Here is a 27,531-nt window from a genome sequence, read left to right on the forward strand (position 1 = left end):
CCCTCTTCCTTTCCCCCTCCCTCCCTCTCTCCTTTGGCACCCACTTGCCCCATCTGCAAAATGGGATGTGAAATATAGAGTGTTGGCCCAGCTCCCAGAGCTGCTCCCTCACTCAGCATAAACATCCAAGCTTCGTTAGGAAATGTGCAGTAAGGGAGAGGGAGAGGACCTGGGTTCACAGAGAATGACTAAGGGAGGAACACATTAATGTTAGCCTTGAGCAGCCGCTCCTCCCCCCCGCTGCCTCCCCCCCCCCCCTCGCTGGCCCCCCAGACAACGCTAGAAGCTCAGCCTTCCCGCTTGTGAAGCATGCCCTGGGCCCTTCCTCAGAGCTACCTGATTATATACATGCTACTTCCCCCAGTTAGAATGTAAGCTCCTTGGGGGCAGGCATTGTTTTTCTTCTTGTGTCTCTAGCATTTAACACGGTCTCTCAAAGTCCTTAATGTTTGTTAACTTATTAATAGAATGTCTGATCTCTTTGATTGGCCCTAAACTCAGGCTGCCTGGTATCATCAGTCAATTTTTTATATTTATACCTTCTTTTCCCAATTCGAGTCTAAACTTTTGAAGTGAAGGTCTATGGTCTATTTTTTCTAGTGCATGAATTATATATCGAAGAGTGTTTGTTAATTGAGGTAGATCAGAGTTAAACCATCGATACTTTTGAATGCTGGTGCTGAGCCCCCATTTCCAAAACAATTACTGTGTAATCAGTGCAAGGAGCTCTTGGTAAGGAATCTCCTCCCTCTTCCCATGCAGACCAGAACTTGTATCTCGAGGTTTACTGAGGCACTGAGAGAGAGAAATGACTTGCTCAGGATCACACAGCTAGGATGTGGCAGAAGCCAGGTCCTCCTAACTCCGGGCCAGCTCTGTATCCATCATGCTACATCACCTCTTACATGTGATTATTTTGTACCAGAGAGCATAAGGTACTCAGGGTAGGGGCTGATTTATTTCTGAATTTGTATCCCCCAAGTCCTAGCACAGTGTCAGGTACACAGTAGGTGTTTAATAAGTCCCTGGGTCCAAATTTCAATGGTGATTAATTGATTGATTTTCCTCCTGTCTGCACAACCAGAGATTCCATCTCTGATAGCAATAACACCTTCGATGTATGTGTACCACACCTTGTACTTTTCCAACATGTTTCTACATGATATTTCATTTGATATCGATAAGGCTTTAAGACTTGCAAAGCCTTTCCTCAAAACTGTGAGCTTCGTAGTGCAAGTATTGGCATCCCCATCTTACAGAGAAGAACACTGAGATTCAGAAAAGCAAAGTCACTTACCCAAAGTCACATAGCTATTAAGTGCCAAGAATTGTGATTTGGACCCAGATCTCCAGACTGTTCCCATAACACCACCCTGCAAGAAAGGCGGCATTACCACCATCCCTCTCTTACAGAGGAGGCTACTGAGAGGGCGGTCTCAGGCGAGTTACCCAGAGGAGTCGGGGATAAGGGTGAAAGCGAGAGAAGATGAAAAGCCAGGTCTTCTCGTCTCCTACTCAGGAGCCCTTTTTACTGCCACACTCTGCCTCTTTTTAAGAGCCAGCAGCTCAATCCAAATTTAAAGCTTAGAAATCGTTCCCCTTTTTTCCCTTCTGGGGTTTTTTCCTCTCCTGGTTTTTCCCTTTTGTTCTGATTTTTCTCTCCCGACATGATTCATAAAGAAATGTGTATTTTTTTAAAAAATTAAGCTATGTGTATAACCTGAAAAATAAAGGAAACAATAAAAAATAAAATAAAGCTTAGAAGTAGCAGGTGTGCTCCCAGCACCGTGGGACCAGGGCCCTGCCCCCAGCTCCATCTCCTTGACTCTCCCTACCCTAGCAGCACATACTAAAGGGCCTTTCCACTAAGAAAAGACTCAGTGCAGAAAGGGGGAGTCTCTTGTACAGGACCTCAGTACCCTTGTTGGGTCAGAATAGCCACTTGCCCAAGAAGGGATATACCTTATCGTCTCTCAGGGATTCATCTGGTTCAACTCAGTCATTACTAGTTGTGTGGTCCTGGGCAAGTCACTTCATCTGTTTGCCTCCGTTTCCCTATACAAGGTTATCTTCATCAACCGGACTTTCTCCCCCTTCACCTTTGCCTCCTGTCTAGCACAGGGCAGGGAGGAGGCAGATGGGAATCAGAGATTAAAGGGGCAACAGGAAGCAATGGTGGTCCCAGTTATGCTTTCTCACAGATGGCTCCAGACTCACTATGGAGAGACCATAGCAAATGAGGTGGTGAGACCCTGAAGAGAGCCCGGCAAAACATCTCTACCTGACTTAGGAGCAGTCTTGCTGTTCCTCATCTCACATCTACTTGCACTTGGGTACTCACACACACAGACACACAGAGAGACACAGACACACACTCACACACAGACTCACACAGACACATACACACACACACTCCCACAGACACAGACACACACACACAGACTCACACAGACACAGACACATACACACACAGACTCACACACACACAGACACACAGACTCACACACACACAGAGACACACAGACACACAGACTCACACACACACACAGACTCACACACAGACTCACACACACAGAGATACACACACAGACACACAGACTCACACACACAGAGACACACGGACTCACACACAAACAGACACACAGACTCACACACACACAGAGACACACAGACTCACACACACAGAGATACACACACAGACACACAGACTCACACACACACACACAGAGACACACAGACTCACACACACACACAGAGACACACAGACTCACACACACACAGAGATACACACACAGACACACAGACTCACACACACACAGAGACACACAGACTCACACACACACAGAGACACACAGACACACAGACTCACACACACACAGAGACACACAGACTCACACACACACACAGACACACAGACTCACACACACACAGAGACACACAGACTCACACACACAGAGATACACACACAGACACACAGACTCACACACACACACACAGAGACACACAGACTCACACACACACGGAGACACAGAGACACACAGACTCACACACACACAGAGACACACAGAGATACACACACAGACTCACACACACACAGAGACACACAGACTCACACACACACAGAGATACACACACAGACACACAGACTCACACACACACAGAGACACACAGACTCACACACACACACAGACACACAGAGACTCACACACACACAGAGATACACACACAGACACATACGCACACTCACACAGACACACAGAGACTCACACACACACACAGAGATACACACAGAGACACACACACACATACAGACACACACAGACACACTCACACATAGAGACTTATGCACACACAGACACATACACTCACACACAGACAGACACACACAGACACACACAGACTCACACACACACACAGATACACACACACACAGAGACACACAGACTCACACACACACACACAGAGACACACACAGACACACAGAGACTCACACACACACAGAGATACACACACAGACACACACACACTCACACAGACACACACAGACTCACACACACAGAGACACACACACATAGAGACACACACAGAGACACACACACACATACAGACACACACAGACACACTCACACACAGACACATACGCACACTCACACAGACACATACACTCACACACAGACAGACACACACATAGAGACTTATGCACACAGACACACACACTCACACACAGACACACACATAGAGACACACACAGAGACACACACTCACACACATTCTATCCTGTGCTAATTTTGGGTATATAGGTGTCCCAAAAGCCTTAGTGCGGCTTTAGCTCCGCTCTGAATAGTTTCCCGTCCCCAGGAGCAGGGCCAGGCTGCCATTTACCGGGAGCCGCTCCATTCGGAGGAATACGGCGGCAGCGGCGGCGGCTGGGGCTGGAGCAGCGGCAGTTAGAGCGGGGGAAGGGCGCGCAGGCAGACAGGCGGGCGGCCGGGCACGGAGCTCTGGGCCACGGCCCTCCCCCGGCCCCCGTGTGCCACTGCATCAGATGTCCGTCAGCCTTCATTGCAGCCTCCTCCCCCACCCCCACCCTCTCCCAGCCCTGCCAAGAGCGTCGGAAGGATGGGGGGGAAGGAGGGACGTAAAACCCGGCACTGAAGGACCCCTTCCCCAGCTCCCCTGATTCAGCCCATTCTTGGGGCCACTGCTGCCCTTCTCTGCCCCCTGCCCTGCTCTCTGGTCCCGTACCCGCGATTCCCAGCCTTCTAGCTGTCCGGTTATAAGGACCAGAATCCGGAGCATTCTAAGGAAGGGGCCAAGAGTTCCAAAGCGCCCCCGCCGCCCCTCCATCTCCCAGGACCCTCGGGAAGCAGAAGGCGAGGGGGCCCCGCCAGCCTTTCCTCACAACCCCGTGCCCTGCCTCCCTGCCTCCCTGTGGGCAGCCCAGGACCCTGAGCCGGGTCCAGACCCAGACGGTTGGAGGCAATGTCTGGCTGGTGGGGAAGGTGTGGGAACAGAAGGAGAGGTGAAGCTGCAGCAGACGGCCCCATTAATCACCCTCTCCAGCCCCTGGCTCTGCGGTGGCGAGAACATATTAGATTTTAAATTGGAAAACAGAGAGTGTGGCGGGTGCCACCAGCTCACCCGGCTGCCCTGGCCCTTTCTGTCAAGGCCTCGTGGACAGGCCTGACAACCAGCCAGATGAGAGAGGGATCCGGGGCCTCCGTCCCGGGCCTTACAGCTGGGGGGAGGGGGGACACAGGGATCCCCCTACTCGTGGGCTTCCTCCAGGGCCGTCCTCCGGACTGAGCTGGGCCCGATGCCAGTCAGGTGGTGCTGCCGGGGAAGGATTTCCCTCTCTGGGAAGAGCCGGGTCATTTGGTCTCTGCAGGAGATAATAGAGGTGACTGAGAGAGAGAAACAAGAAGGAGGCACTGGGCGTCTCTGGGTTATCCTCTAAAGGGTAAATGTCCTCTCCTGTCATGTTTGTCTTCATGTACACGTGTGTGCCTATCGGAATAAGGCCGGAACTTCTTCTTTAATTAGTATTTAAGACAAGAAACTCTTTCTAGGAATACAGGCCAGACAGAACCCTCTCTTCTCCTTCTATGCAGGGTGTGTTCCAGTGTGAATCCTAGGTTACCGACAGTCTTAGAGGGTTGCCTCGAGATTCGAACCTAGATCCCCCTAAGTTCCAGACTGGCCTTCTCCCGAGTCTCCCATATGTGTGTGTGTGTCTATAGGTTCACACTGAAGCATGGATTAAGAGCTCAGTGAGCGCCTCTCATTTTACAGATGAAGAACTGGAGAACAGGGGGATTGTGACTTGGCCAGAATCAGGTTAGGAAGGGAACAAATCAGGTTTATTTATACAGGGAACAAATATCAGAGGCAAGATTCAAATCTGGATCTTGTGACTCCAGAATCATCTTCCTTTCCCCTGTAGGACACTGCCTTTGTGCGTGTTCACGTGGGTATCCAGGTGTGAGCCTCCATGCATCCATGGATTTAATTATATACATCCTTTCTCTCTCCTGCAGAACATATATAGCAGAATATAGCTGCTTGGGGAGAAGAGCCAGAAAGCTGTGTGTCAACAACAGCTCACATTTCTATAGCCCTCTCGCTATGGCAAAGAGCTTTGGAGGGAGTTCCTCGTCGTTTTTTGTGTTCCGAACCCCGTTAGCAGCAGCCTGGGGCAGTCTGTAGACCCCCTTCTAAGAATACTTTTTAAGTGCGTGGAATAAAATACACAGGATTACAAAAAGAAATCAATTTTATTGAAATACAATTATCAAAATGGTTTTTAAGTTCCTGGATTCAAGGGGTTAAGAACCCCTGCAGTCAGGGAGATGTGGAGAAGATGAAAGGGGCCAGAATTTCTGGCACTGGGCTGGGGGAGGTTATGGGAACTGGAGCTGGCAGGGTCTTCGGAGGTCACAGAATCACAGATTTTGTGAGATGAAAGAGGCTTCTGAGCCCCTCTAGTTTAGCAAACTGAAGCCCAGAAGGTCATACAGGTCAGGATTTGAACTCAAAGCCTCTGACTCCAGATATCTCCCCAAGCATGAGGGGAAAAGGGGGGAGAGAAGGGAGAATGACTGGTCAGAGCCTCCCTCGGCCATCATTCTACAAGCAGAACTTCTGAAGTGGACATCCTGGGCAGCCATGGCCTGAGAGTCACAGACAGCCTGGATAATGTATTTGAGTAGCCCAGAAATGCACAGGGGCTCTAGGGAACAATTCTAAAGAAGGTGGAGAGCGCTCTCCCCCCTACTCCCCGCTGCCTTCCAGCTTCAGAAGATCTCCTGCCTCCCCCACTGTGGCTAGGCTTTCCACAGAAGTGCCCCCTGCCTTCCAAAGTGACTCCTCCCTCCTCAGCTACCCAATCAAAGCTCCGGTTCACTCAGTGCCAAACTGCTGGAAGGAAATCAGGCTAATTCTCAGATTCAAATTATTCACACTGAGGTGTAAATGGCCTATAGGCTTTAACCCTCCAAGATATTTACATTTTAAAAGAGGATCACCTTGACCCAGAAGAATCTCTGCAGGGGGAACTTTCTGCAGGTCCTTTTCCTCCTCCCCTCCCAAGTCTCTCATGCACCCCAGGGTCCCAAGTGTCATTAACCCTTTCGTGAGGACAGATAGGTAAGAAACAATGATGGGAAACCAGGAGAGAGAGAAAATGGAAAGAGTGGGGATAGACAGTGTGGTATAATGCTCAGGACTTGGAGTCTGAATTGAGTCTCAAATCTCGGTTCTGCCTGTTTGTAAATCATTAAACAAGTAGGTCTTTAAACCCTCTGGGTCGCCAATAAAAGGAGAGGTTTGCCCTAAATGGCCCCTGAGGTCCCTTCCAATTCAAAATCAATGATCCTATGAGTCTATCTTTCTGGACCTCAGTTTCCCTTTCTGTAGAATGTACTGTTAAACCTGACGATCTCTGAGATCACTTCCCTGTGAGGATTCTAAAATGTGCCCACCCGCCCAATAAATACCCTTTGCTGGGAGGGGGCTCCACTCTGAACAACTTAACACTTTCTCTAAATGAGAAAGTTAGGCAATTAGGTAATTCTCTGAGCCCAGCCGCTTACCAGCTGGGTGACCCTTGGCAAGTCACTTAATCTGCCTCAGGTTTCTCATCTGCAAAATAGAAATAATAGTAGCACCTAATTAAGGAGAGAGTTCTTGTAAAGCACTGACTTATAATATTAGCTATTGTCATCTCAGAAGATTCTCCCTTCCTAAAGCACACAAGTGAATTCTGGGAAGGGAGAGCCAGATTCTAGCTGTTTCAAAGCTGGAAAGGTTGGATTCTCCAGGCTGAACTCCAAAGCAGATGCTGCTCGCCCACCCACAAACCATCCAGAACACAGCCAAGAAGTCTTCTTTGGGTGCCCTAGGGCCATCTCCCCACTCCCAATGGATGTGTCTCAAAGGTGTCCCAGGGGGCCAGGTCCCTTCCTGGAGATGGGATGTCAGAACGTCCCCCTTCTCTGCCCTTGATTCTGGAAGGAGTGGGAAGGCTAAGAGGGACACTTGTCCATCACCCATTCTCATCTCAATGCCTTCTCTCACTCTCTGGTCCCAAAGATGGGCACATACCATCACTACCTCCTTCTCAAAGTGGTCCCCCCTCCCTCCATGAAGCTTCTCCCTGACCCATCCATCTGAAAGTGATCTCTGCTCCTCCCGTTTCTCCTACTTTTTTTGCCTGTGCTTTTCTTATTCCATCTTGTTTTCTAGTTCAGAGACCATAGATGGAGAGCTCAGAGATCATCCACTCTAACCTTTTCTTTAAAAATAATTAATTAATTTTTGCTGAGGCAATTGGGATTAAGCGACTTGCCCCGGGTCACACAGCCAGGAGGTGTTAAGTGTCTGAGATCACATTTGAACTCAGGTCCTCCTGACTTCAGGGCTGGTGCTCCATCCACTGCACCACCTAACTTCCCCCAGTCTAACCTTTTCATTGAACAGATTGCGATCAAATGGGCTCCAAAGTCATGCTGGTTCAGTCACCGGAGACAAGATTACTAGCCAAATCTTCTGACTTTGGAACCCATGCTTTTTGCACCCTACAAAGCCTCCTTTCTACTTCCTTCTCTCTTCCCAGCTCCTGGGCTATTTAGACTGTAACCTCCTTGACAGCAAGGTCTGTATCCTGGCACTGGTTGTATCCCCCAGTGCCTAGAGAGGCGCCTTGTGATTGATGATTACAGAACTAAATGGAATTGTCTGGCACTGACAGCTGGGTGTGTACAAACAGCCTTGGAGTCCAGGTTCCAGCTAATTCAAGTTCTGCCATTCATTGAGTGGGTTCCGTCTGTTGTCTGGGCTAGATGACATCATAGTGCTGAGAGTGCCAGATCCATCTTTTTGAGTTCAAATCTACCCTCTGACACTTCCTAGTGTGTGACCCTGGACAAGTCAACCCTGTTTATCTCAGTTTCCTCATCTGTAAAACGAGCCAGAGAAGGAAATGGCTAACCGTTCCAGTATCTTTGCCAAGAAAATCCCAAATGAGGTTACCCAGAGTGGGACGTGATTAAATATGACTGAACAATTTCCTCTTCTGTAAAATGAGAAGGGGCCGGACTAGATTACCTCTAATCCTTCTAACCCATATATTCCATGATTCCATTCTTAACTCTGTTTACGTACAATAGTTGTTCATAAAATGTGTTGGGTTTGTTTTTATTTGACTTTATCCCTTCCCTCCATGCCTGAGGTTAAGCAGGCAAGAGATGCTTAGAGAAAGGAGTACAGCCCTGAAAGAAACAGCAAGGGTCCCCTCCCCTAAATCTTCCAATGGTAGATTGGGCTCAAAGCAACAGAAATACATCACTGTCTGTTCTAAGTGGTAAATCCCGGATCTGGTGATTTGCCAACAATAGCCAGCCTTCTCCTCTGAAGTCTGTCTGATGGCAACTGCCCATCTGCCCCTGATGGCCTTGGGCCAGGACTCCAAGAGGCAACACTCAAGGGTCCCATTTGTCCTTTTCATGGTCTTGGCCTCCAGAAGGACCTATGGGGAGAAGAATGAACGTTAACCTGGGACCCAGGAGATTGTGTAATAGTTCTAGGATGGAAAGACTAACTTCCAGTCCGGCTCTTCAGTGACTCAGTTTCCCATGCCCATTTTTTCACCCATTCTGCTTCTTTCACGATTCATCCCTAAATCTGTATGACCATGTGCTGGTCACCTTCCTCCTCAGTTCCTGCTCTCTAAAATAAATGAGTTGGACCGCATGACTGCCAAGGTCCTTCCAGCTCTAGAACCTAAGTGACCCGTGACTTCCTCTGGCTTAGATCTTAGGTCCACCCTAACACTATGTCTCATCTTGGTAATATTAACGCAACACAATATTTTTGTTGTTGCTGAATTGTTTTTTCAGTCATGCCAGATTCTTCGTGACCCTATTTGGGGTATCCTTGGCAAAGGAGAAGTTTGTCACTTCTTTCTCCAGATCATTTTCTAGATGAGGAAACTGAGGCAAACAGTTAGGTCGCACAGCTTCATAAGTGTCTGAAATCAAATTTGAACTCAGAAAGAGAACTCTTCCTAATTTCAAGCCCAGTGCGCTAATCCACTGTGACCGCTAGCCGAAAAATAGCATGCATTTATTAAGTGCTCACTATATGCAGACCACTGCACCAGGTGCTAGGGAGACACAAATCCTGACAAAGGATATAAGCGGATGAGCCACTTACCTTTATTTACCTCGGTTTCTTCATCTGTAAAATGAGCTGGAGAAGGAAAGGCAAACCATGGCAGTATCTTTGCCAAGAAAATCCCAAATGAGGTTACCAAGAGTGGGACATGATTCAATATGACTGAACAGTTTCCTCCTTTGTAAAATGAGAAGGGGAATAGACTAGATTACCTCTAGTGCATATCTATATTGCATAGATCTGAAAACACTAGAGACACAAAGAAAAAGGCTATTGGGACTTGCAAAGGAAGGTCATTACCGGCTGGATAATCCTTTCCTAGAGAAAGGGAGGCATTTTGAAAGATGGGTAGAAATTCAACAAGGAAAGAAGGGCAAGGACAAGGGTAGGGAATAACAGATGATTCTAATTCCTCATGCGTTCGAGGCACTGGACCAGGTGTTGTGAGGATAAGAGAGATCTGGCTTTCCGAGATCTAATTGGGGGAATAAATGTCACACACATGAAGAAAAAGATAACTTGTAGAACAAGGTCATCTATATGCTCGGTTCTAAATGAATGGCAGAGACAACATGAAATGTGGGAAGTCATGGGGGGAGGGGGATGTCACTAGATTGGGAGGAACTGTCAGGATTCCCTGGGGAGAATAAGGATTTTGGACAGACCTTAAAAAGATGATGATAACAGTGATAACTTTCTATAACAGCCAATTATAAGTCAATTAAGAAGGGAAGCATAGGAAACAGGACCCCACCTATGGGACCCTGTACAAGTTAATGCCTCAGTTTCTTCTAAAGAAGCTCTAGCTCTAGCTCTAGATCTATTTATAATCCTAACCACATTCTATTACCCCTATTAAACAGTTCAGGAAACTGGAGTTTAAAGGGGTAACTTGCCCACAGACCTCTATTATGTTTAAGTGGCTGAACTTGAATCCACTCTTTGGACTAGGAGTCTGTGCAGCCCAGAAGATTCTCTAAGGAAGTCTTGACCTTTCTGGTATCATGGATTGAATTTGCAGGCTGCGGAATCCTCAGAATGATGGTTTTAAAGGCATAGAATTTCATGGAAAACCAGTTATATCAAAATATAATTATTTCTTAAATGTTTATAGACTCAAGGTTAGTATCTCCTCTGTCCATCACTCACTCTGTGGCCTTAGGTAAGACCCTTCTAACTCAGGACGACATTTTCCACCGAGGACTGAATAGGTAGCACTTGAGTCGAGGTCACAATGCTTTTAAAAGGCCAGGGGGGAGACAGATCGTTCCACCGAGGGAGACTATAGCTCATGACTAAGGGCGCAGAGGTGGGCAGGTAGATGCAGGGCGCAAATCAACCTGACTGAAGGGTCTCTCCAGTCCATGGCTGTCCCATTATGTCCTGCCTTGGTACTGAATCAAGAGCTGAGTGCGATCCCCCGATTTATGGCTACATTCCTCTATCCTAACCACGTCTGGCTCAGGGCTGCTCACGGGAGCCATGGAGCTACCCAAGCCAGAGTAGGATGGCACCTGAGGGGGCAGGGTTGGCACTCTAACCTATTTCCCTATTTGGCCCAAGAACAGAATGCCCATTGAAAGTGGGGATTCATTTTCCCAGCCTGCCAGCCAGGGAGCCTGACTGTCAGGGAGAAAGGAAAGAGAGATGCCTGTTTGGTGCCAGCCTTACCAGCTGCCTGGAACCAAGCTGAACTGAGCCATGCAGGATTCTGTGGTAGCAAGTGTGGTTAAGAATCTTAAAGGCTGCACAGTACACAGGAGAGAGTGTTGGATTCCGCCTCAGAGAAGGGGGGTTCCACTCCCCCCTTCGTTACTCAATGCTAGGTGGTTCCCATGTCAAATGAGGGGTTAAAGTGGATGACCTCTGACTCCTCTCCAGCTCTAAAACTAGAAGACTTCACTTTAAGCGGCAGTTCTGCAGAATAAAATATGTGGTTTTAAAAGGATCTCTCTACCTCAGTTTCCCTCATCTGCCAAATGAAGGGCCTACCTTGGAAGAACTTTAAAAGCGGTCTAGTCCAAACCCCTCGTGATTTGCTCAGAATCCTACAGGTAACACATGACAGTGGGGGGAATTTGAATTCAAAACTGCCTTCCAGAGCAACCCAGTAGCTGGTCATCTCAGCACATCCAGTGGCTATTTAGTCTAATTAGGTTATTGTTAAGAACAAACGAGCTAATGGGAACAAAAAGACTTCAAAAAAAGATAAAACTTTATAGGGATTCATTATTTTCATTATGCCAGGTTAGAGCCTGCAGTAATTATAGGTCCCCAGGCATGAAGGTGCCATAGTGAGGGGATGTTCTCTATGAACCACCCGGCCCTGTTCTAGTCCTGGACGGGGTGGGGCTGGGGCGAGGGGCTGGGTGATTGAAGGCTTCTGTTCAGAGCACTTCAGACTTGACCCCATGCAGCCTTACTCCCAGGGCCAAGACTGGGACGTACCGAGGAGAGGAGAGGATGACATAGGATGACCACATAGCCCAAGGGAATGGTCAACCAGCACGAGAAGCCTTGCGCCCATGGGAATAACTCTTCTTCATTGCCCACTGGTTCTTGAAGAAGATGGGTCTTGGGGGGGGGGCAGTTAATGTAGGTCTTTGGGGCCAGGCACAGCACTAATCCCCTATTAAAACTTGAAAGGGGCCGGGGCACCTCCTGGATAAACTCATTAACTTTTATGGGATAATAAATGGATCCCATTAAAATCTCATTCTCACTGTGCTTGGCCAGCTTAACCTCTCAGATTCAGGCAGCCAGGAAAGGGCTGGGGGTGGGGGAAGGGCGGGGAGCAGGAGCAGTGTCCCCCACTCCGAGGCTCCCTGGGCTTGATCCTCTTGGCAAGTTTTCAGCTCTTTCTGTTCCCAGCTTTTCTTGTTCTGATTCTTGGAGTCAGATACTGCCTCGACTTCTGGCTTACTAAGAAGACCAAGCAGTGGAGAGAACAGCTAACAATCCATTTTCACTACTTACTAGCTATTTAGCCATTTATAAGTCATTTAAGCTTTCTTTTTTTTCTTTTCTGCGAAATGGGGAGAAACATGGAGTCAGCTAGGTGGATAAAGCATGGGGGTAAGGAATCATGAAGACCGGAGTTCAAATCTAGCCTCAGACACTTACTAGCTGTGTGAGCCTGGGCAAGTCATTTTACTCTATTTCTCCCAGTGTTCTTATCCATCAAATGAGCTAGAGAAGGAAAAGGCAAACCGCTCCAGCACTTTTGCCAAGAAAACCCCCAGTAGGGTCACAAAGAGTCAGACATGAAGCAATTGAAGAGGGCTCAACATGAAATGACTTTCCCAGGAACACACAACTAGGAAGTGCCAGAGACAGGATTTGAACCCAGGATTTTGCCATCCCACTGCACCCCACCCATTCCAAGTCCAGTGCAGCTTCCCAAAGTTCTACAGCTCCAGAATTGTTCCTCCCTCCCCGCTGCTTGGGAGAGGTTGGAAATGGGCAGTAAAGAGGAAAAGGGACTAGCCCACAGTTACACCCGTAGTAAGTGACAGAGCTGCGATGTGAACCCGGGTCCTCTGATGCTACACCCGGTCCACATCCCAGATCGACAGTTCCTTCCACTACACCACAGTCTCAAAGAATCCTGGGACGTACAGCTTAGAGACACCTTACAGCGTCAGGTTGCATGTAAAGGACTTATCCAAGGTCATTCAGGCCTCCTGTCCCGGACTTAACGTGGGGAAGCTTGCATTATCTCCTCTGACTTTCTCTTTCTCTCAGCTCCGATGGTGACATACATAACAGTGAGGGGGTGTTTACACAACCCCTGGAGAAAGATATTGAGGGTGAGGACAGAAGCCGGGGCATCTCAGGTGTGAAGGGACTCCTCTTAGCGGGAGTTTTGTTTTTTTGGGGGGGTGGGGGCAATCCGGCCGCCCGCCACTCCCCAGGAGTGCCTGCTGCTGCGCGGGGGGGGGGTGGGGGTGGGGGAAAAGGTACCTGGGGGGAGGGGAGAGAGAGAGGGAGAGAAAGAACCAGAGCAGGGAGGCAAGGAGAGAGTGAATTCACTAGGGAGGCATCCTGAATGGCTCATTAGCACTGATGAAAGCCTTTTTTCATTTAGTCTAAATACTTTAAACGGGCTCCCTCCCGTTAGTTATTTGCATAGCTTAAGCGCTAATGCGGAGGGAGGGTAGGGCTGGGAGCGAGGGCGCGGGGACCCAAAAGAAGCTGGGTTCCGACCCCCCCACGCACGCACACACAGACCTCCTAGGGCTGGGGAAGGGGCGGGGGGTGGGGAGGGGAGACTCCGCGGCTGGAGCCCGAGCTCGGCCCGGGAAGAAGGGAGAGCAGACCCGGGAGGGAAGGGCTCCGGGGCCGGAAAACAGCCCCCCCTCCCCCCCGCCTCTGACAACAAACAGAGACTATGCAAATGAACCCCCAAATTGGCAGGTCTGCTTTTGTTTTGGTTTTCCAGTCCACAGCCTCGTCTGTAGCCAGACTGCCGCATCCTTCCCCAGTGTCATCCGTCCCGGGGGTCACCTCAGGCGAACGGGGTGGCCAGGATGTCGGGAGCACGTGGCCAAACGGCGACGAGGGGCTGCCCACTTGCCGGGCACCGGGCGGAGCTCTGGGGCGTCAAAGCCGGGCACCGGCGGGCGGGGGGCGAGTGCTCGCGGGGCACCCGCCCAAGAGCGCCCAGCCTCCCAGGCAAGGCCAGACTACCGAGCCTGCCCTCGGGGGGGAGGGGAAGGAGGCCGTGCTCCAACGGGACAGAGAGCCCATAGAGACGTACAACACAGAGACCGAGTAAGTGCAGGCTACTCTAAGAGAAGGCACTAGGAATGGGAGGATGTAGGTGGAGAACGCTAGCCCAGCTGGAGTCATCTCTAGCCCTTCTAGCTCTAGCCCCAAAGCTGGTGCCCTGAAGATGGGAGGATGTAGGTGGAGAACGCTAGCCCAGCTGGAGTCATCTCTAGCCCTTCTAGCTCTAGCCCCAGAACTGATGCCCTTGTCAGCATTCTCTCTCTCCCCCACCCTTGCTAAGGCAGGGAATGAGAAGTCAGCTGTATATATGGAGACCAGGGAATCACGTCCAAAATTACCAAGACATAGAGGAGCTGGAACAGAAGAAGATCATTTGAAATTAAAGTATATGGATTCAAATCCCAGCTTTGATAGTACCTGGGATACCTTGAACCACTCTGGACCTCAATTTCCTGATCTGAAAAATGGGAGAAGAGATAGAGAATGGGACTATATTATCTCTAAGGTACTTTGGGAGTCTAAATCCATGGAATTGTTATGGGTTTTTTTTTTTTTTAAAGAATGACCAAAGTCTCTCAGACGCACAACCTCTTCACCCTCACTCACCCCACATATCCAATCTGCTGCTAAGTATTATCATTTCTATCCTCTCCATATCCTCCCATAGAACTCTCCTTTTTCCCTCTAGCACTCCCCTCCACTCTGGTGTATACCCTGATCTGCTCACAGGAGAAGAGATGGAGATAAAAATGAGAGACAGAGGTTTCTAGTTGCCCATAGGAGAGGGGGTAGGGAACGGTAATCATGAAAGAAACCCTCCTGGACGGTTTCCAAAGAAAACTAGAGCGTACAGCCCGCCATGCTTTTTCTCTAGATTGGAATTCCCTTCAGCTCTGCCCTACCACACACAGAGCTCGCTCTTCTGCTCCCGAAGAGAGAAGCTGGGGGAGGGCGTCTGAAACATCGGGGAACTGATGTCAGCAAAGCAAAGGGAGTGTCAAACCCGCCCGTCAACAGAAGCAAAGGGGAAGAGGAAGAAAAAAAGACAAGTGACCCAAAATGGCAGCACTCTTTCATGATCCAGAATCCTGGCTTGTGAGGAGGCCTTAGGTCACGGGCAATCAAAGTCTGCCTTGTCAATTGGAGCAAATTAATTTTCCTTTGTTTTCTCCTAATTTCATTTGAAAGGGATCATCTAGGAAAAGGATATAGGTTCTTAAACTCATCTGTTCCCTTGACCCCCTCTAGCCCTTGGCCCAGGCCCTCCCAGGTAGTAGAGTGTTCTGGTTAGAATTTTCAGCTTTAGGCCCACTCATTGTCACGGGTCTAGCTGCAGAGATTGGGGTTTCCCTTAAGCTCACTGGCGGATACCTGCTGAGGTTCCAGACCAGATAGCTGAGGGAGCGCCACTTGAGCTGAGCCTTGAGAGCAATCGAGGTTCCAAAAAGAAAAGTAGCATTTCAGGCATGGGACAGAGCCCTACTTGATAATTACATTATCTCATTTGATGATAATCATAATCATAGCTAATATTTATGCAGAATTTTAAAGTTTGTACATATTATCTCATTTGATCTTCACAACGAACTATGAGATAGATGCCATTATGGTCCCCCATTTTCTAGATGTGGAAACTGAGGCTGACAGGTTAATCGACTTGTATAAGGTAACATAATATCTGAGATGGGATTAGAATTCAGATCTTCTTGATTCCAATCTAGCGTTCCATCCACAATACCACCTAACTGCTTCACAAAAGCATTTATTAATGTACCAAGCAGTTTGCTAAATTCTGGGAGCCAGATGGAAAAATGAGACTTTTCATATGCTCAAAAAGCTCACATTCTACAGGGGAAGGAGAAACATATAAAGAGAATTCAAGTGCATATTTTAGACTCGGTAGACGGAAAGACCAGATAGTATTTGGACGGGGAAAGCAACAATCCCATACAGCAAGGCCTACAGGACCTTGGAGAGCAATAGCCAAGTCAATCGTTATCCAGAGAATCATGAGTTTGGGAGTTAGGATCGAGGAGGGATCTTTGATATCTCCAGCAAAGGTGGAGATCTGAAGGTCAGCCTCCAGCTGGCAGGTAAATGTTCAGACTCAGAGATTAAATGAATGAGGTCATGGAAGGCCCACAAATACCAAAGAATTTACACATGATCCTTCAAGTAATAAGCTTTGCCTTCTCCTCTCTTCCCCCTCTTTCTTCCTCTGCTCCAGACTGGTGACATATTCTCTGAGTTCACACTTCTCCAAGGCCATACCTATTCAGTGAACCCTAATTCCCCTTTTCCTGGTAGGTCTATGGCCTTCTGGGGAGGTTGAGGATCTGAACCTTCGCCTCTCCTCCAGTTTTCTCTAGCATTGTTCAACTTTCCCCATTCCAGCTCTTCCCTAAACATGCAAATCCTGTGCCTCAAGTTGATGCTAGTGAACTTATAGTTCATGAAGAGAAACCTTATTACAGAATCTAAGAGCTGAATGAATGGGTGAGAGAATGAGAAAGCGTTTACTAGGCACTGTGCTAAGAGCTGGAGATACAAGATAAAAAGAAAAAATGAGGCAATCTCTGCCCATGAGAGGCTTACGATCCATTTAGGGAGAGGTAACACATCTAGGGCAGTGGTAACCGAGGAAGACAGTTGAGACAGAGGAGCCACAGCAATGCTAAATGGCTCTTCAGGGCAGCTGGCTGATAGGCCTTTTTCCAGGAGCAATAGTGATGTCCATTCGATTGCATGAGGAAGAAGAAGCCGCTGGGAAGATGGCTGGGATCGTGTTCGGGACCACAGAAGCCTTGACATAGTGAGATCTTGATCCAAGCTTCCTCAATGGCCAGGATGCTACATCTTTCCTCCTTTTCGTGGCTAAACTAGAGGAAGGTGTCTACAATCCCGAAAACTCTTTATCTTTTCATGACATTACTACTCTCTCTTCTTCTGGACAAGTGGATGTTCCATCAACATCTTAAGTCCAACACCTCCAAATGCGATTTCCTTAACCTTCTGCCAAACCCTCTCTTCTTCTGAACTTTCCCTCATGGATGGCACTCCCTTCCTCCCAATCCCTCAGGCTCAGTCCACTCTTGGTACTTCTCACTCTCACTCACTGCACTTAGCCAGTCTGTGGCCAAGTGTTACTTCAACTTTCACAATGATCTCTCATAGAGATTCCCTTTTATTTCCCTCTGTGCGCACTAACATACAACATTGGCCTCCTGCCCCGCCCCATGACATCCCATCCCCTCAATCCATGTCTTTGTCCTGGATGTGTTCCACACCTCCAATGTTCACCCTGCTCACCTCAGCCTCGTGGCTTTCCTCATGGTTCTCCCAGATCCCACCTTCTTCAAGTCCCTTCCCTCTGAGACCACCCTCCTCTTACACTCCCCAAAATAGCCTGTGTAGTTGTTTGCAGGTTGTCTCCTCCATTAGAATGGAAGCTCCTTGAGGGCAGGGACTGATTTTCGCCTTTTTTTTTTTTTTGTAGCCCCAGGGTTGATTTAGTACAATGCCTGCAAATAGTCTTAATAAATCTATGTTAACGTATCGAATCCCTTGCCTTCTCAAAGGAGAGAATTTGGAACTTAAAAAAAAAAAAGTTAAAGAATATTAAAAATTGTTTTCTCATGGAATTAGGGAAAAATTAAAATTAAGAGAAAGAAAGAAAAGCGGATGTTCATGATAATGATGAAAATACCTCACCAATCAGGACAGGCTGGGCTCAGGGGGTGAGTGAGAAAGCTTGCGCAGTTCCTGGCTTCTGGAGCTCTGCCGGACAGCCTGGCAAACGGCCGGAGCCACGAGGAATTGGAAGGACTTTCTCAGCCTGCGTCCTCCTCTTCCTCACTAGGCCAGAGCGCGGGGCCACGGAGGCATGGGAAAGGAAAACAGGGCTGATGGGCCTTCTTCGCCTCACGAGAGTAAGGGCATCTTGAATTGCGTCCCCAGTTCCCCCGGACCTCTCCCTGCAACTCGTAGAGACTCACTGCGCCTGGCAGAGATTACCTTAACTCTCAAAGCAGTAGGTGGTAACAGAACTGAGACTCGGGAGCAGCTGATTGCCAAATCAATTTACTTGTTTGATACGCTATCTCGATCCCATTTAACCGAGGACTCCTTTCTTCCTCCCCCCTTCCCCCAAAGCAATCAGTGCAATTGACATGAACAGAGTCATCCCTTGGTACTGCACATGGTCCCTGACCTTGCTGAGGACCGGGGTTGGAGGACGGGGAATAAAAGTCCCCCTGGACATCGGAGGCAGGGACCCGAGCAGCCTTCGGAGAGGCGGGGACTGCTGGGAAAGCCGTCCGACGCCAGACCGGCCAACAGGCAAAGTTACTCTAAGCCTCTTGGGGAGGAAAAAGACCTCCTTCCTTGCACTGGATTATAACCCAATAGAGCAGTGGTTCTCAAACTTTGGTTTTCAGTGTCTTTATCCTATTAAAAATTACTGAGGATCTCTCCAAAGTATTTTGTTTATCTGGATTATATTTATAGACATTTACCATATTGGAAATAAAAACGATTTTTGAATTTGTAGACCCTCTAACAGGATTTCAGAGATCTCCAGGATTCTCTAGACCATACTTTGAGAACCACTGCAATAGAGGGTAGATTGCATCCCAGAGCTGAAGGGAACCTCAGAAGCCATTAAGCCTTTTGCAGACAAAGGAATTGAGGCACACAGAGGATAAGTAATTTTTTTCAGAGTCACACTGCTAGTAAGTGTCCTGGGAGAGTGGAGGGAGGGCATTTGAAGCCAGTTCTTCCTAATCCAAAATCCAATGTCATATCTACTCTCTTCTCCCTCGGGGTCCCCCCATTTCAGGGACCTACTTTAGCTACGTGACAAAGGTCACAACATATGAATGGAAGGAAAAGAATGGTTCTGAGAAACTCTTATATGAACCGATGCCAAGTGAAGAGAGAACAAGTTATATAATAATGATATCATAAAGGCAAATAGCTCCGAGAGACTGATCAATGCTGTGGCCATGGCTTCAGAAGACTCTTAAGAGAGAAGCTACCTGACAACGAGGTGGTACACTCAGGAGGCAGAATGGTACATGCATTATTTGATCCTGGCCAAAACATGAATTTGTTTTGCTTGATTACATTTGTGTGTGTATATATATATATGTGTATATATATATATAAAGTGCGTATATTGTATATATTTGACTATATTTGTATAGTGTATTTTTTCATGTTTTTCTTTTTCTTTTTTTCTTTTCCTTTTCTTTTTCTTTTTTCTTTTTTTTTTTTTTTTTTTTTTTTTTTTTTTTTTTTTTTTTTTTGCTGAGGCAACTAGGGTTAAGTGGCTTGCCCAGGGTCACACAGCCAGGAAGTGTTAAGTGTCTGAGACCAGATTTGAACTCAGGTCCTCCTGACTTCAGGGTCCGTGCTCTATCCACTGAACTACCTAGCTGCCCTTGTATATTTGTTTTTTTTAAATATATTTTGTTTTTCTTTTTTTTAATGGTGGGAAAAGATGGGAGGGAAAGAAACTAGATTTTTGTCCATTAAAAAATTAAATTTAATTAAATTATGTTTAAGAGTCGACACAATATTTACCTTGCAGGAGACATGCATGACTGGTGAGGCAGACAGGCTGTATGCACTACAAATGAGTCACTGGGCAAAGCACCCCAAATCAAGGATGCCAGCCAGCCAACAATCTTCACCTGCAGAGATGTAGGTGAAGGCCTGAAACCCAGAAGCACCATCTGGTGTCTTACCTCTTCTATACCGAGGGGGGAGAAGGGGCACTGGAGCGCCATCTGCTCTTGGAGGTGACACATGAAGGCCGAGCCATGGCATCCTGTCAAGCTGTGCTCCTGCCAGAGGACACGGAGCCACTTGTTCCACGTGTGATCCCCAGGGCCCGACACATCCTCAGAGTCTGGGGGCGCCTCGGCAGCTCTTGGTGGAGAAAGCCAGGTCCCCACGTCCTTTTCTCCCTTCATCCTTCCTTCCCCCAGCCCAAGCCCATCTGCGAAATTTTTCTTGGTTCTCACTCCCCAGAGCTTCCAGTCACCGGGAACGTCAGAGCTGTCATACTCTTGAGAACAGAATGTGTGCCATCTGTCCAAGCCCTACCCTTTCTGCCCGCCTGCCAACTCACGGGGTGGGTGCGAGCCTGCCCAGGGGCTGGCGGCCCCATTTCCAGACAAGCAGAAGACCTGATCGTCTTTCAAACTGGTGTCCCCTCCATCCTCCTGCCCTGCTTCTACTTCCCTGCCCGTCGTCTCATTAGCTATTTGTGGAACCATTTTGAAATAGACACAGATCAAAAACTCTTTTTGCTTCTTCCTATATGGGAAGGTCTGGATAACCTGCAGCATCTGCTGGAACAGGGGGACCCTTGAGACTGGGAGTCCCTGATCCTAAGAAGCTTACCTCCCCTGACTTCACCCCTCCCCCAAACTCCTCCTGTGGCTGGTCTGCAAGAAAAGGGATCTTGAGGATTCTAAAAGACCATGAGTTGGGCAGCTGTCAATAGAATATGTAGTGGAAGTTTTTAATCATATTTCTGGGAGCTGGAACCCTTCCTGGATCCTCACTAGAGTCCTGGGCAGTCCAAATATGATCTACAGAAACCTCTCCCAATCCTAGGACTTTCCCTCTGTTAATTAGCCCCAATTTATTCCAGCTGCAACTTCTTTGTTCGTAGCTGTATGCTATCTCCTCCATGAGATTTTGAACTCCTTAAGAGAAGGGACTGTTGGGGCAGCTGGGTGGCGCAGTGGATAGAGCACCAGCCCTGAAATCAGGAGGACCTGAGTTCAAATCTGACCTCAGACACTTAACATTTCCTAGCTGTGTGACCCTGGGCAGGTCACTTAACCCCAATCACCTCAGCAAAAAAAAAATAATAATAATAATAATAATAATATATATATATGGTTGTGTATCCTGAATCCCTGGCACAATTAATAAATGCCTCTTAGCTGACTAGAGGCAGCTAGGTGATCCAGTGGATAGAGCATTGGTCTTGGAACCAGAAAGGCTCATCTTTCTGAGTGACCTCGGACACTTACTAGCTTTGTGACCCTGGGCAAGTCCCTTTAATCTATCTGCCTCCGTCTCCTCATCTATAAAATGAGCTGGAGAAGAAAACAGCAAATCAGTCCAGTATCTTTGCCCAAAAAAAACCCAAATGGAATCGTGAAGAGTAGGACACAGCTGAAACCAGTGAACAACAAACTTGACAGACCGACTCATGTTTGTATCTCCAACTTAATAAACGTTTATCAACTGACTGACTGACTGCTTCTGGGCAAGTCAATTTGACTCCTGAATGTCATTTCATAGCAACCCTACAATTCAAGAAGGGCAAGAAGAATACAGGGAGAGAACAAGTGAGAAATATGGAAGTAGGGATCTTTTGGCAAATATTTAACAACCGGCTTTGAGGTGAGGGGTGGGGGATGTCTGCTGCCACACTTTTAAGTTTACTTTGCATTGTTAATGTTTTCTCTATCACTTTCTCAAGTCTAGACAATCAACAAAACAATAAATCAAATTCTGACTTGCAGTTTGCTGATTTCTAAGGTGTAATGTTCACCCTGGAAATTTAACCATCTGCTCTCACAAGCTGTACGAGCCAGCTCTAATAAACCACTGAATAGAAGTAATGAAAGGTTTGGGGGAAAAGGACCCTCTGAGGAAAAGGTGAAATAAACTTATCTTAATGTGGACCTAAAAGGGGGGATCTATGCTGATGGAGGACCCAGAAAAAATGTTCCGAATATGAAGGACTAATTTGCTAAGAATCAGAATCGAATGGCCACTAAAAGGGCAGAGGATGAATTAAAATATGAGCTAAGACTGAAGTTCTAACAGGTAGCAGAGGAAAGAGAAACAGGGGGAGAAGGGACCAGAAAACCCAGGCTCCAGTCTCAACCCTGACAAGCAGTGATTTGAGCACTCTGAGCCTCGATGTCCTTAGGAGAAGAGGGTTGAACTAGATGGGCTCTAAGGTTTCTTCCAAGGGAGCATTAGGTGGCACTCTAGAGCACAGGGCACCAGGCCTGGGATCTGAGTTCAAATATGACCTCAGATACTTATTACCTGGGTGATACTAGGTAACTCACCTGACCCATATAGGTCTCAATTTCCTCATCTGTAAAATGAGGTTGATTAGACTAGGATTGTAACACAGCAGAGAAAGCCCTGAATTCAGAGACAAAGAACCAATCAGACAATCAATGAGCATTTATTAAGCAAAAGTGAGACAGTCTCTGTCCTCAAGAAGCTTATATTCTACCAAGGAGCTGGAGTCAAATCATGGTTCTGCTCCCTACCTAGGGGACTCTTGGACAATTTATTTGCTGTCTTTGGGACTGTTATTTCTAATGTGGAAATAGAGAAGGAAGCTCTAATAAATGATGTCTTAGTCTTTTCCAGTTCTGATAATGAGAGCTTAAATTTCTCTACATTCTGCTAAGTTTGGAAAACTGTTTTGCGTTCATTATTTAATGAGATCCTCACAATAAGCCTATTGTGTATATATTGCTCTCATCATTTTTACCAGTGAGGACCCTGAAACCCAGAGAAGTGAGTGAATGGCCTCCTATCCCACAGCAGGTAAGCATCAAAGGTCCAACCCAGGTTCCTGCCTCTAAGACTGGATCTATCTGCTACTGCAGGTGGAAGGAGCTAGGAATTCCAGCTGGGAACTAGTGCTTCCTTTATCAGTAAAATCACAAGTCTGGGGCCACTCCCTATCCCCTAGTGCCGGCACTTAGTAGGTGCTCAGGAAATGATGGGTGATTGACTGATTGGTATTTACCTGACAGATCACCTTAAGCCTCAGACTCCATAGAAATGTGAGATGGAATTTTTCTTCTTCCAGGAGTCTCCTCTGAGATCCAAAACCCAAGGAGCGCAGAGATGGACCCTGAGCTGACGGTGGCCCCCACACCTGAACAGCCTGAAGGAGGGGTCCACTTTGTCAGCACGGCCCCGACCCTGAAACTGCTCAACCACCACCCACTGCTGGAGGAGTTTCTCCAGGATACCCAGGCAAAGGAGGAGGAGCTGAAGCCGGGGCCCTTCCTAAATCGAGGAGCGGTCCCCTTCCAGCCTAATGCACTGACCCTCTTTAGCCCCAGTCCTCTGGCCCATCTGGCCCACCAAGATGACCGCCCCATCTTTACCAACCCCACCCCAGCCATGGCCCCAGGACCCACGTACACCCTGGGGAGGGCTGGGCTTCAGAGTCCAGAGCCCGCATGGCCTACCCTACCCATCACCATGGCTCCTCCGCCAGGGCCAGGAGTAGCTGTGCCATCTTTGGCCCAGGCCGAGGTACCCGTGACAGCACCTCCCAGAAGTGCGTGGATGGTGACCCATGATGTGCCCATGGACCTGGCCCAGCCGTGGGTCCCAGAGGTCATGCCCCCTCAGGCCAGAGACCCAGGGGCGGGGTTCCCTGCTGCCACCACCGCTTCGGGGGATGATGAGGAGACCACCACCACCACCATCATCACTACCACCACCATCACCACCGTGCAGCCACCAGGTCGGGCCCCCCCGGGAGTGTCCTGGGAAAAGGGCTCCCCAAAGCCATCCCTTAGACCAGGGGTCCTCAAACTTTTTAAATAGGGGATCAGTTCGCTGTCCCTCAGACTGTTAGAGGGCCGGACTATAGGAAAAACAAAAACTTTGTTTTGTGGGCGTTTAAATAAAGAAACTTCATAGCCCTGGGTGAGGGGGATAAACATCCTTAGCTGCCGCATCTGGCCTGGGCAGTAGTTTGAGGACCCCTGCCTTAGACAAAGCTGGGGGCTTCCACGCAGGGGGGTTTCCCATTGCTGGTACTGCAGGGAAGGGGGAAGGGGAATAAGCATTTATGTAGCACCTACTACGTACCAGTGCTGTGCTGAGCACCTTACAGACATCATCTAATTTGATCCTCACAATCACCTTGGGAAGTGGGTGCTCTTATGATCCCCATCTTACAGTTGAATAACCTAGGTGATCAAAAGTGAAATGAATCTGAATTTGAGTCTTCCTGACACCAGACTCAGCATTCTATCTGAATAGAATAGAGTCTAGTGGCCACTATTAGAAACCAAGCATCTTGGCCCTAATAAGGACTGGTAAGAAAGTTTGAGATCGCAGGTTCACCAAGCACAGGAACTTGTTCATAAGAGACACTTCAGGAATAACTGGTAAGAGGCAGCATAAGAGATTAGGGCAATGAGACTGGGACTCAAATCCTGTAACCTGGGATAAGTCATACCCACTGAGCCTTGGTTTCCTCCTCTGTAAAATGAGGGTTTGGGCTAGATGACCCCTGAGCTAAAAAAGAAAAAATAAAATAAAGAAAAAAAATTAAAAATAGAATATCAACTATTCTAGCTGATAGAGTGATGACAGATGGTCGTCATCAGGGTGGAGGTGATGAAAGTGAATGTGCTAGTTTGCTTTCACCTTAAGGACAGGGCTGGGGCAGAACAGGGACAAAGCTCCATGATCTGCCCCCGCTGCCCTCTTCTCGCTCTAGGCTATCCCCATAGGCAAAGGCCAGGGTGCCCTGGGACTCATAAGGGCCATCAGCGGCAAGCCTGCCACCCCACGCCAAGAAAGAAGCAAGTGGCTTTTCCAGTCTGCTTCTGCCAAGAAGTATTGTGGCTGTGAATCTGACGGGTCTTGTGTAGAGAAAAGGAATCCTGGGTGCTAATAGTTCTGATTCTACCTGGATTCAATACTTCCACAGTTTCCTTCCTAAGATGGGCCATGAAATCCCCCAGGATGCTCAGGATAACCAGGGGTTTCCTTTTGTTTCCATCTGGCATGTAGCTCCTTGTAGCTGGAATTTCACAGGACCTCAAGGCTCTCTGAACTCTCCAGAAGGACCCAGCTCGTCGGAGGACAGCAGCCTGGATTGTTTCTACTACATCACCGTCTATCCTGGCTATGGTATAGAGATTAAGGTGAGTGAGGGTCCCCGGAGCACCAAAAAGGGGAGGGAGTGGGAACACAAGTATTTATCACACCTACTATGTGTCAGCCATTGTTGAAAGCATTTGACATGTATTAATTCATTTGATCCTCACAACAACCTTAAAAGGTAGATGCTTCAATAAGTGTAGAAATATGTATATATATATAGGATTTAACACATATTTTAACATGTTTAACATATTAGATTACTTGACATCTAGGGGAGGGGATGGGGGGAAGGAGGAAAAATTTGGACCACAAGGTTTTGCAAGGGTCAATGTTGAAAAAATTACCCATGCATGTGTTTTGAAAATAAAAAGTTTTAATTTTTAAAAAAGGTGGATGCTTTTAAGATCCCCATTTGACAGTGGAGGAAACTGAGAAAAAGACTTGGGGTCATAGTGTCAGTTGATAATGTCCAATAATATCAGATTTTAACTCAAATCTTCCCAAGTCCAAGGCAAGCTTTCTAGCTACCACAGCATCCAGCTGTTCCACTGAAGAAAACTGGGGTCAAGGAATAAGACAAAAGACTGAGAGTCAAGAAGATGGGCAGTGTCAAAGTCAAATATATAGAAACAGGAGCCGCTGGGCTGCACACTGGCTTGGCTTTAAAATGTGATGTTATTGATGATTTGTTGTATTTTTATTTATTTTGTTAAACATTTCCCAATTACATTTTAATCTGCTTCTTCCAAGAAGTGTTGTGGGTGTGAATTTGACAGCTCTTGTGTAGAGAAAAAAAATCCTGGGTCCTAATAGCCCTGATTCTACCTGAATTTAAATCTTAGATACTTCCCAGCTGTGCAACCTGCACAAATCACCTTGCTTTTTGCTGCCTCAGTTTCCCCATCTGTAAAGAGATGAGGTGAAATTCAGTGACCTCCAAGGTCACCTCCAGCTTTGGGGCTATGAATCTATCACCTCCCTGAGCCTCAATTCTCTGATCTGTAAAACATCAGTAATAAACCCCAAACTCTCTACTTCACCAAGGGAGGTTGTCTGGCGGATGAGTGGATAAAAGGAAAGAACTTCAAAAATAGTAAAGCACTATATGTAGATGAAGGCAGATATGGCGCCAAGAGCACTGGGCCCAGAGCCACGGGACTCAGATTGGAGTCTCTCCTTCACAACTCCACATGCGATTGTGTCATCTCGGGCTCGTTACTTCACTAGCAGCAACCCCAATCACCCTCGCTGAGCTCTCGGGTGCTTCTCGGCCCCATCCTTCTATGGGTTTACTTTAGAGTCTGTGGTCCCCAGTTAAAAAAATCACAGAATCATGGGTCAGAGCTGGCAGGGCCCTTCCCGAGCTCATAGGTCCAACCTTCTCGTTTAACAAAGGAGGAAAATGAGACTGAAGGAAAGCACTTTGACCAAGACCATTCTGGCATATGGACATTAGTCTTTGAGCCAAGTCCTCCAACTGCAAATCCCTTGCCCTTGCCACTGGTCCATGCTGCCTCAATCTCGGTCTTTACCTGTTTGGTGACCAAAGCCAAGCCGCTTAAAGTCCAAACCTCGGTTTCCTCGATTGTAAAATGAAGAAGCTTCCACCTCTAGAATCCATGATCCCTCTCCCAATGGAAAATCCCTCTCCATTGGGAATAAAGTAGATTTCTATTCATCCATCTTCAAGGAGCTAAGTCCCAACTCCACGGTGTACTGAGAATACGGGTACTCAAAACCAGAGGCTAAAATATAGCTTGGAAAAAAGTCAGAGTTAGGATCTTGGTAGGAATTGGGGAGGGGGCAGTCAGGCCTGACCCCAGGCCTCAGCCATCCTGTCTTATCACCCCCTTTCCTATTGAACACAGGTCATTCCTCTTCTGAACCAAGTCCTGCAATCTTGTTGCAATCGCCTGAGAGGGAAATTAGTAGCAGGGGTTACCCAGACACCCTCTCCCACCATAAGCCATTAGCACTCAGTGCTGCTTAATTAACGTAATTAATGTAAAATCATCACCTAATGAGAGGTGGCACCGGCTGTGTTTCTCTGGGTAGAACAAGCCAGCTGCAGGTGTGGGGGAAGGGAGGGAGTGCTAGGTCCAACCGGAAGCCCCTTTTCCTAACTCCTGGTCCTACTTTGAGACACGTTCCTGCCCCATTGGGTCCTGGGCAAAAAGAAAAGCAGCAGAACCTGTTCCCAAAGCTGGCAGAGATGTG

At 47.8% G+C, this 27,531-nt stretch overlaps 1 protein-coding gene across 2 annotated transcripts in view; it reads left to right on the forward strand.

The window, feature by feature from the left end:
- Positions 1 to 27,531, forward strand: part of SEZ6 (seizure related 6 homolog) — a 75,598-nt gene that overhangs the window by 14,816 nt on the left and 33,251 nt on the right. For both annotated transcript variants that reach the window (XM_051992275.1, XM_051992276.1), the window contains exons 2-3: positions 23,270 to 23,938; positions 25,222 to 25,355. In XM_051992275.1, coding sequence (XP_051848235.1) covers positions 23,270 to 23,938; positions 25,222 to 25,355 — 803 coding nt within the window. The remainder of the gene's footprint in view (positions 1 to 23,269; positions 23,939 to 25,221; positions 25,356 to 27,531) is intronic.

The sequence above is a fragment of the Antechinus flavipes genome, chromosome 4, assembly GCF_016432865.1.
Source record: "Antechinus flavipes isolate AdamAnt ecotype Samford, QLD, Australia chromosome 4, AdamAnt_v2, whole genome shotgun sequence".
Classification (NCBI taxonomy): Eukaryota; Metazoa; Chordata; class Mammalia; order Dasyuromorphia; family Dasyuridae; genus Antechinus; species Antechinus flavipes.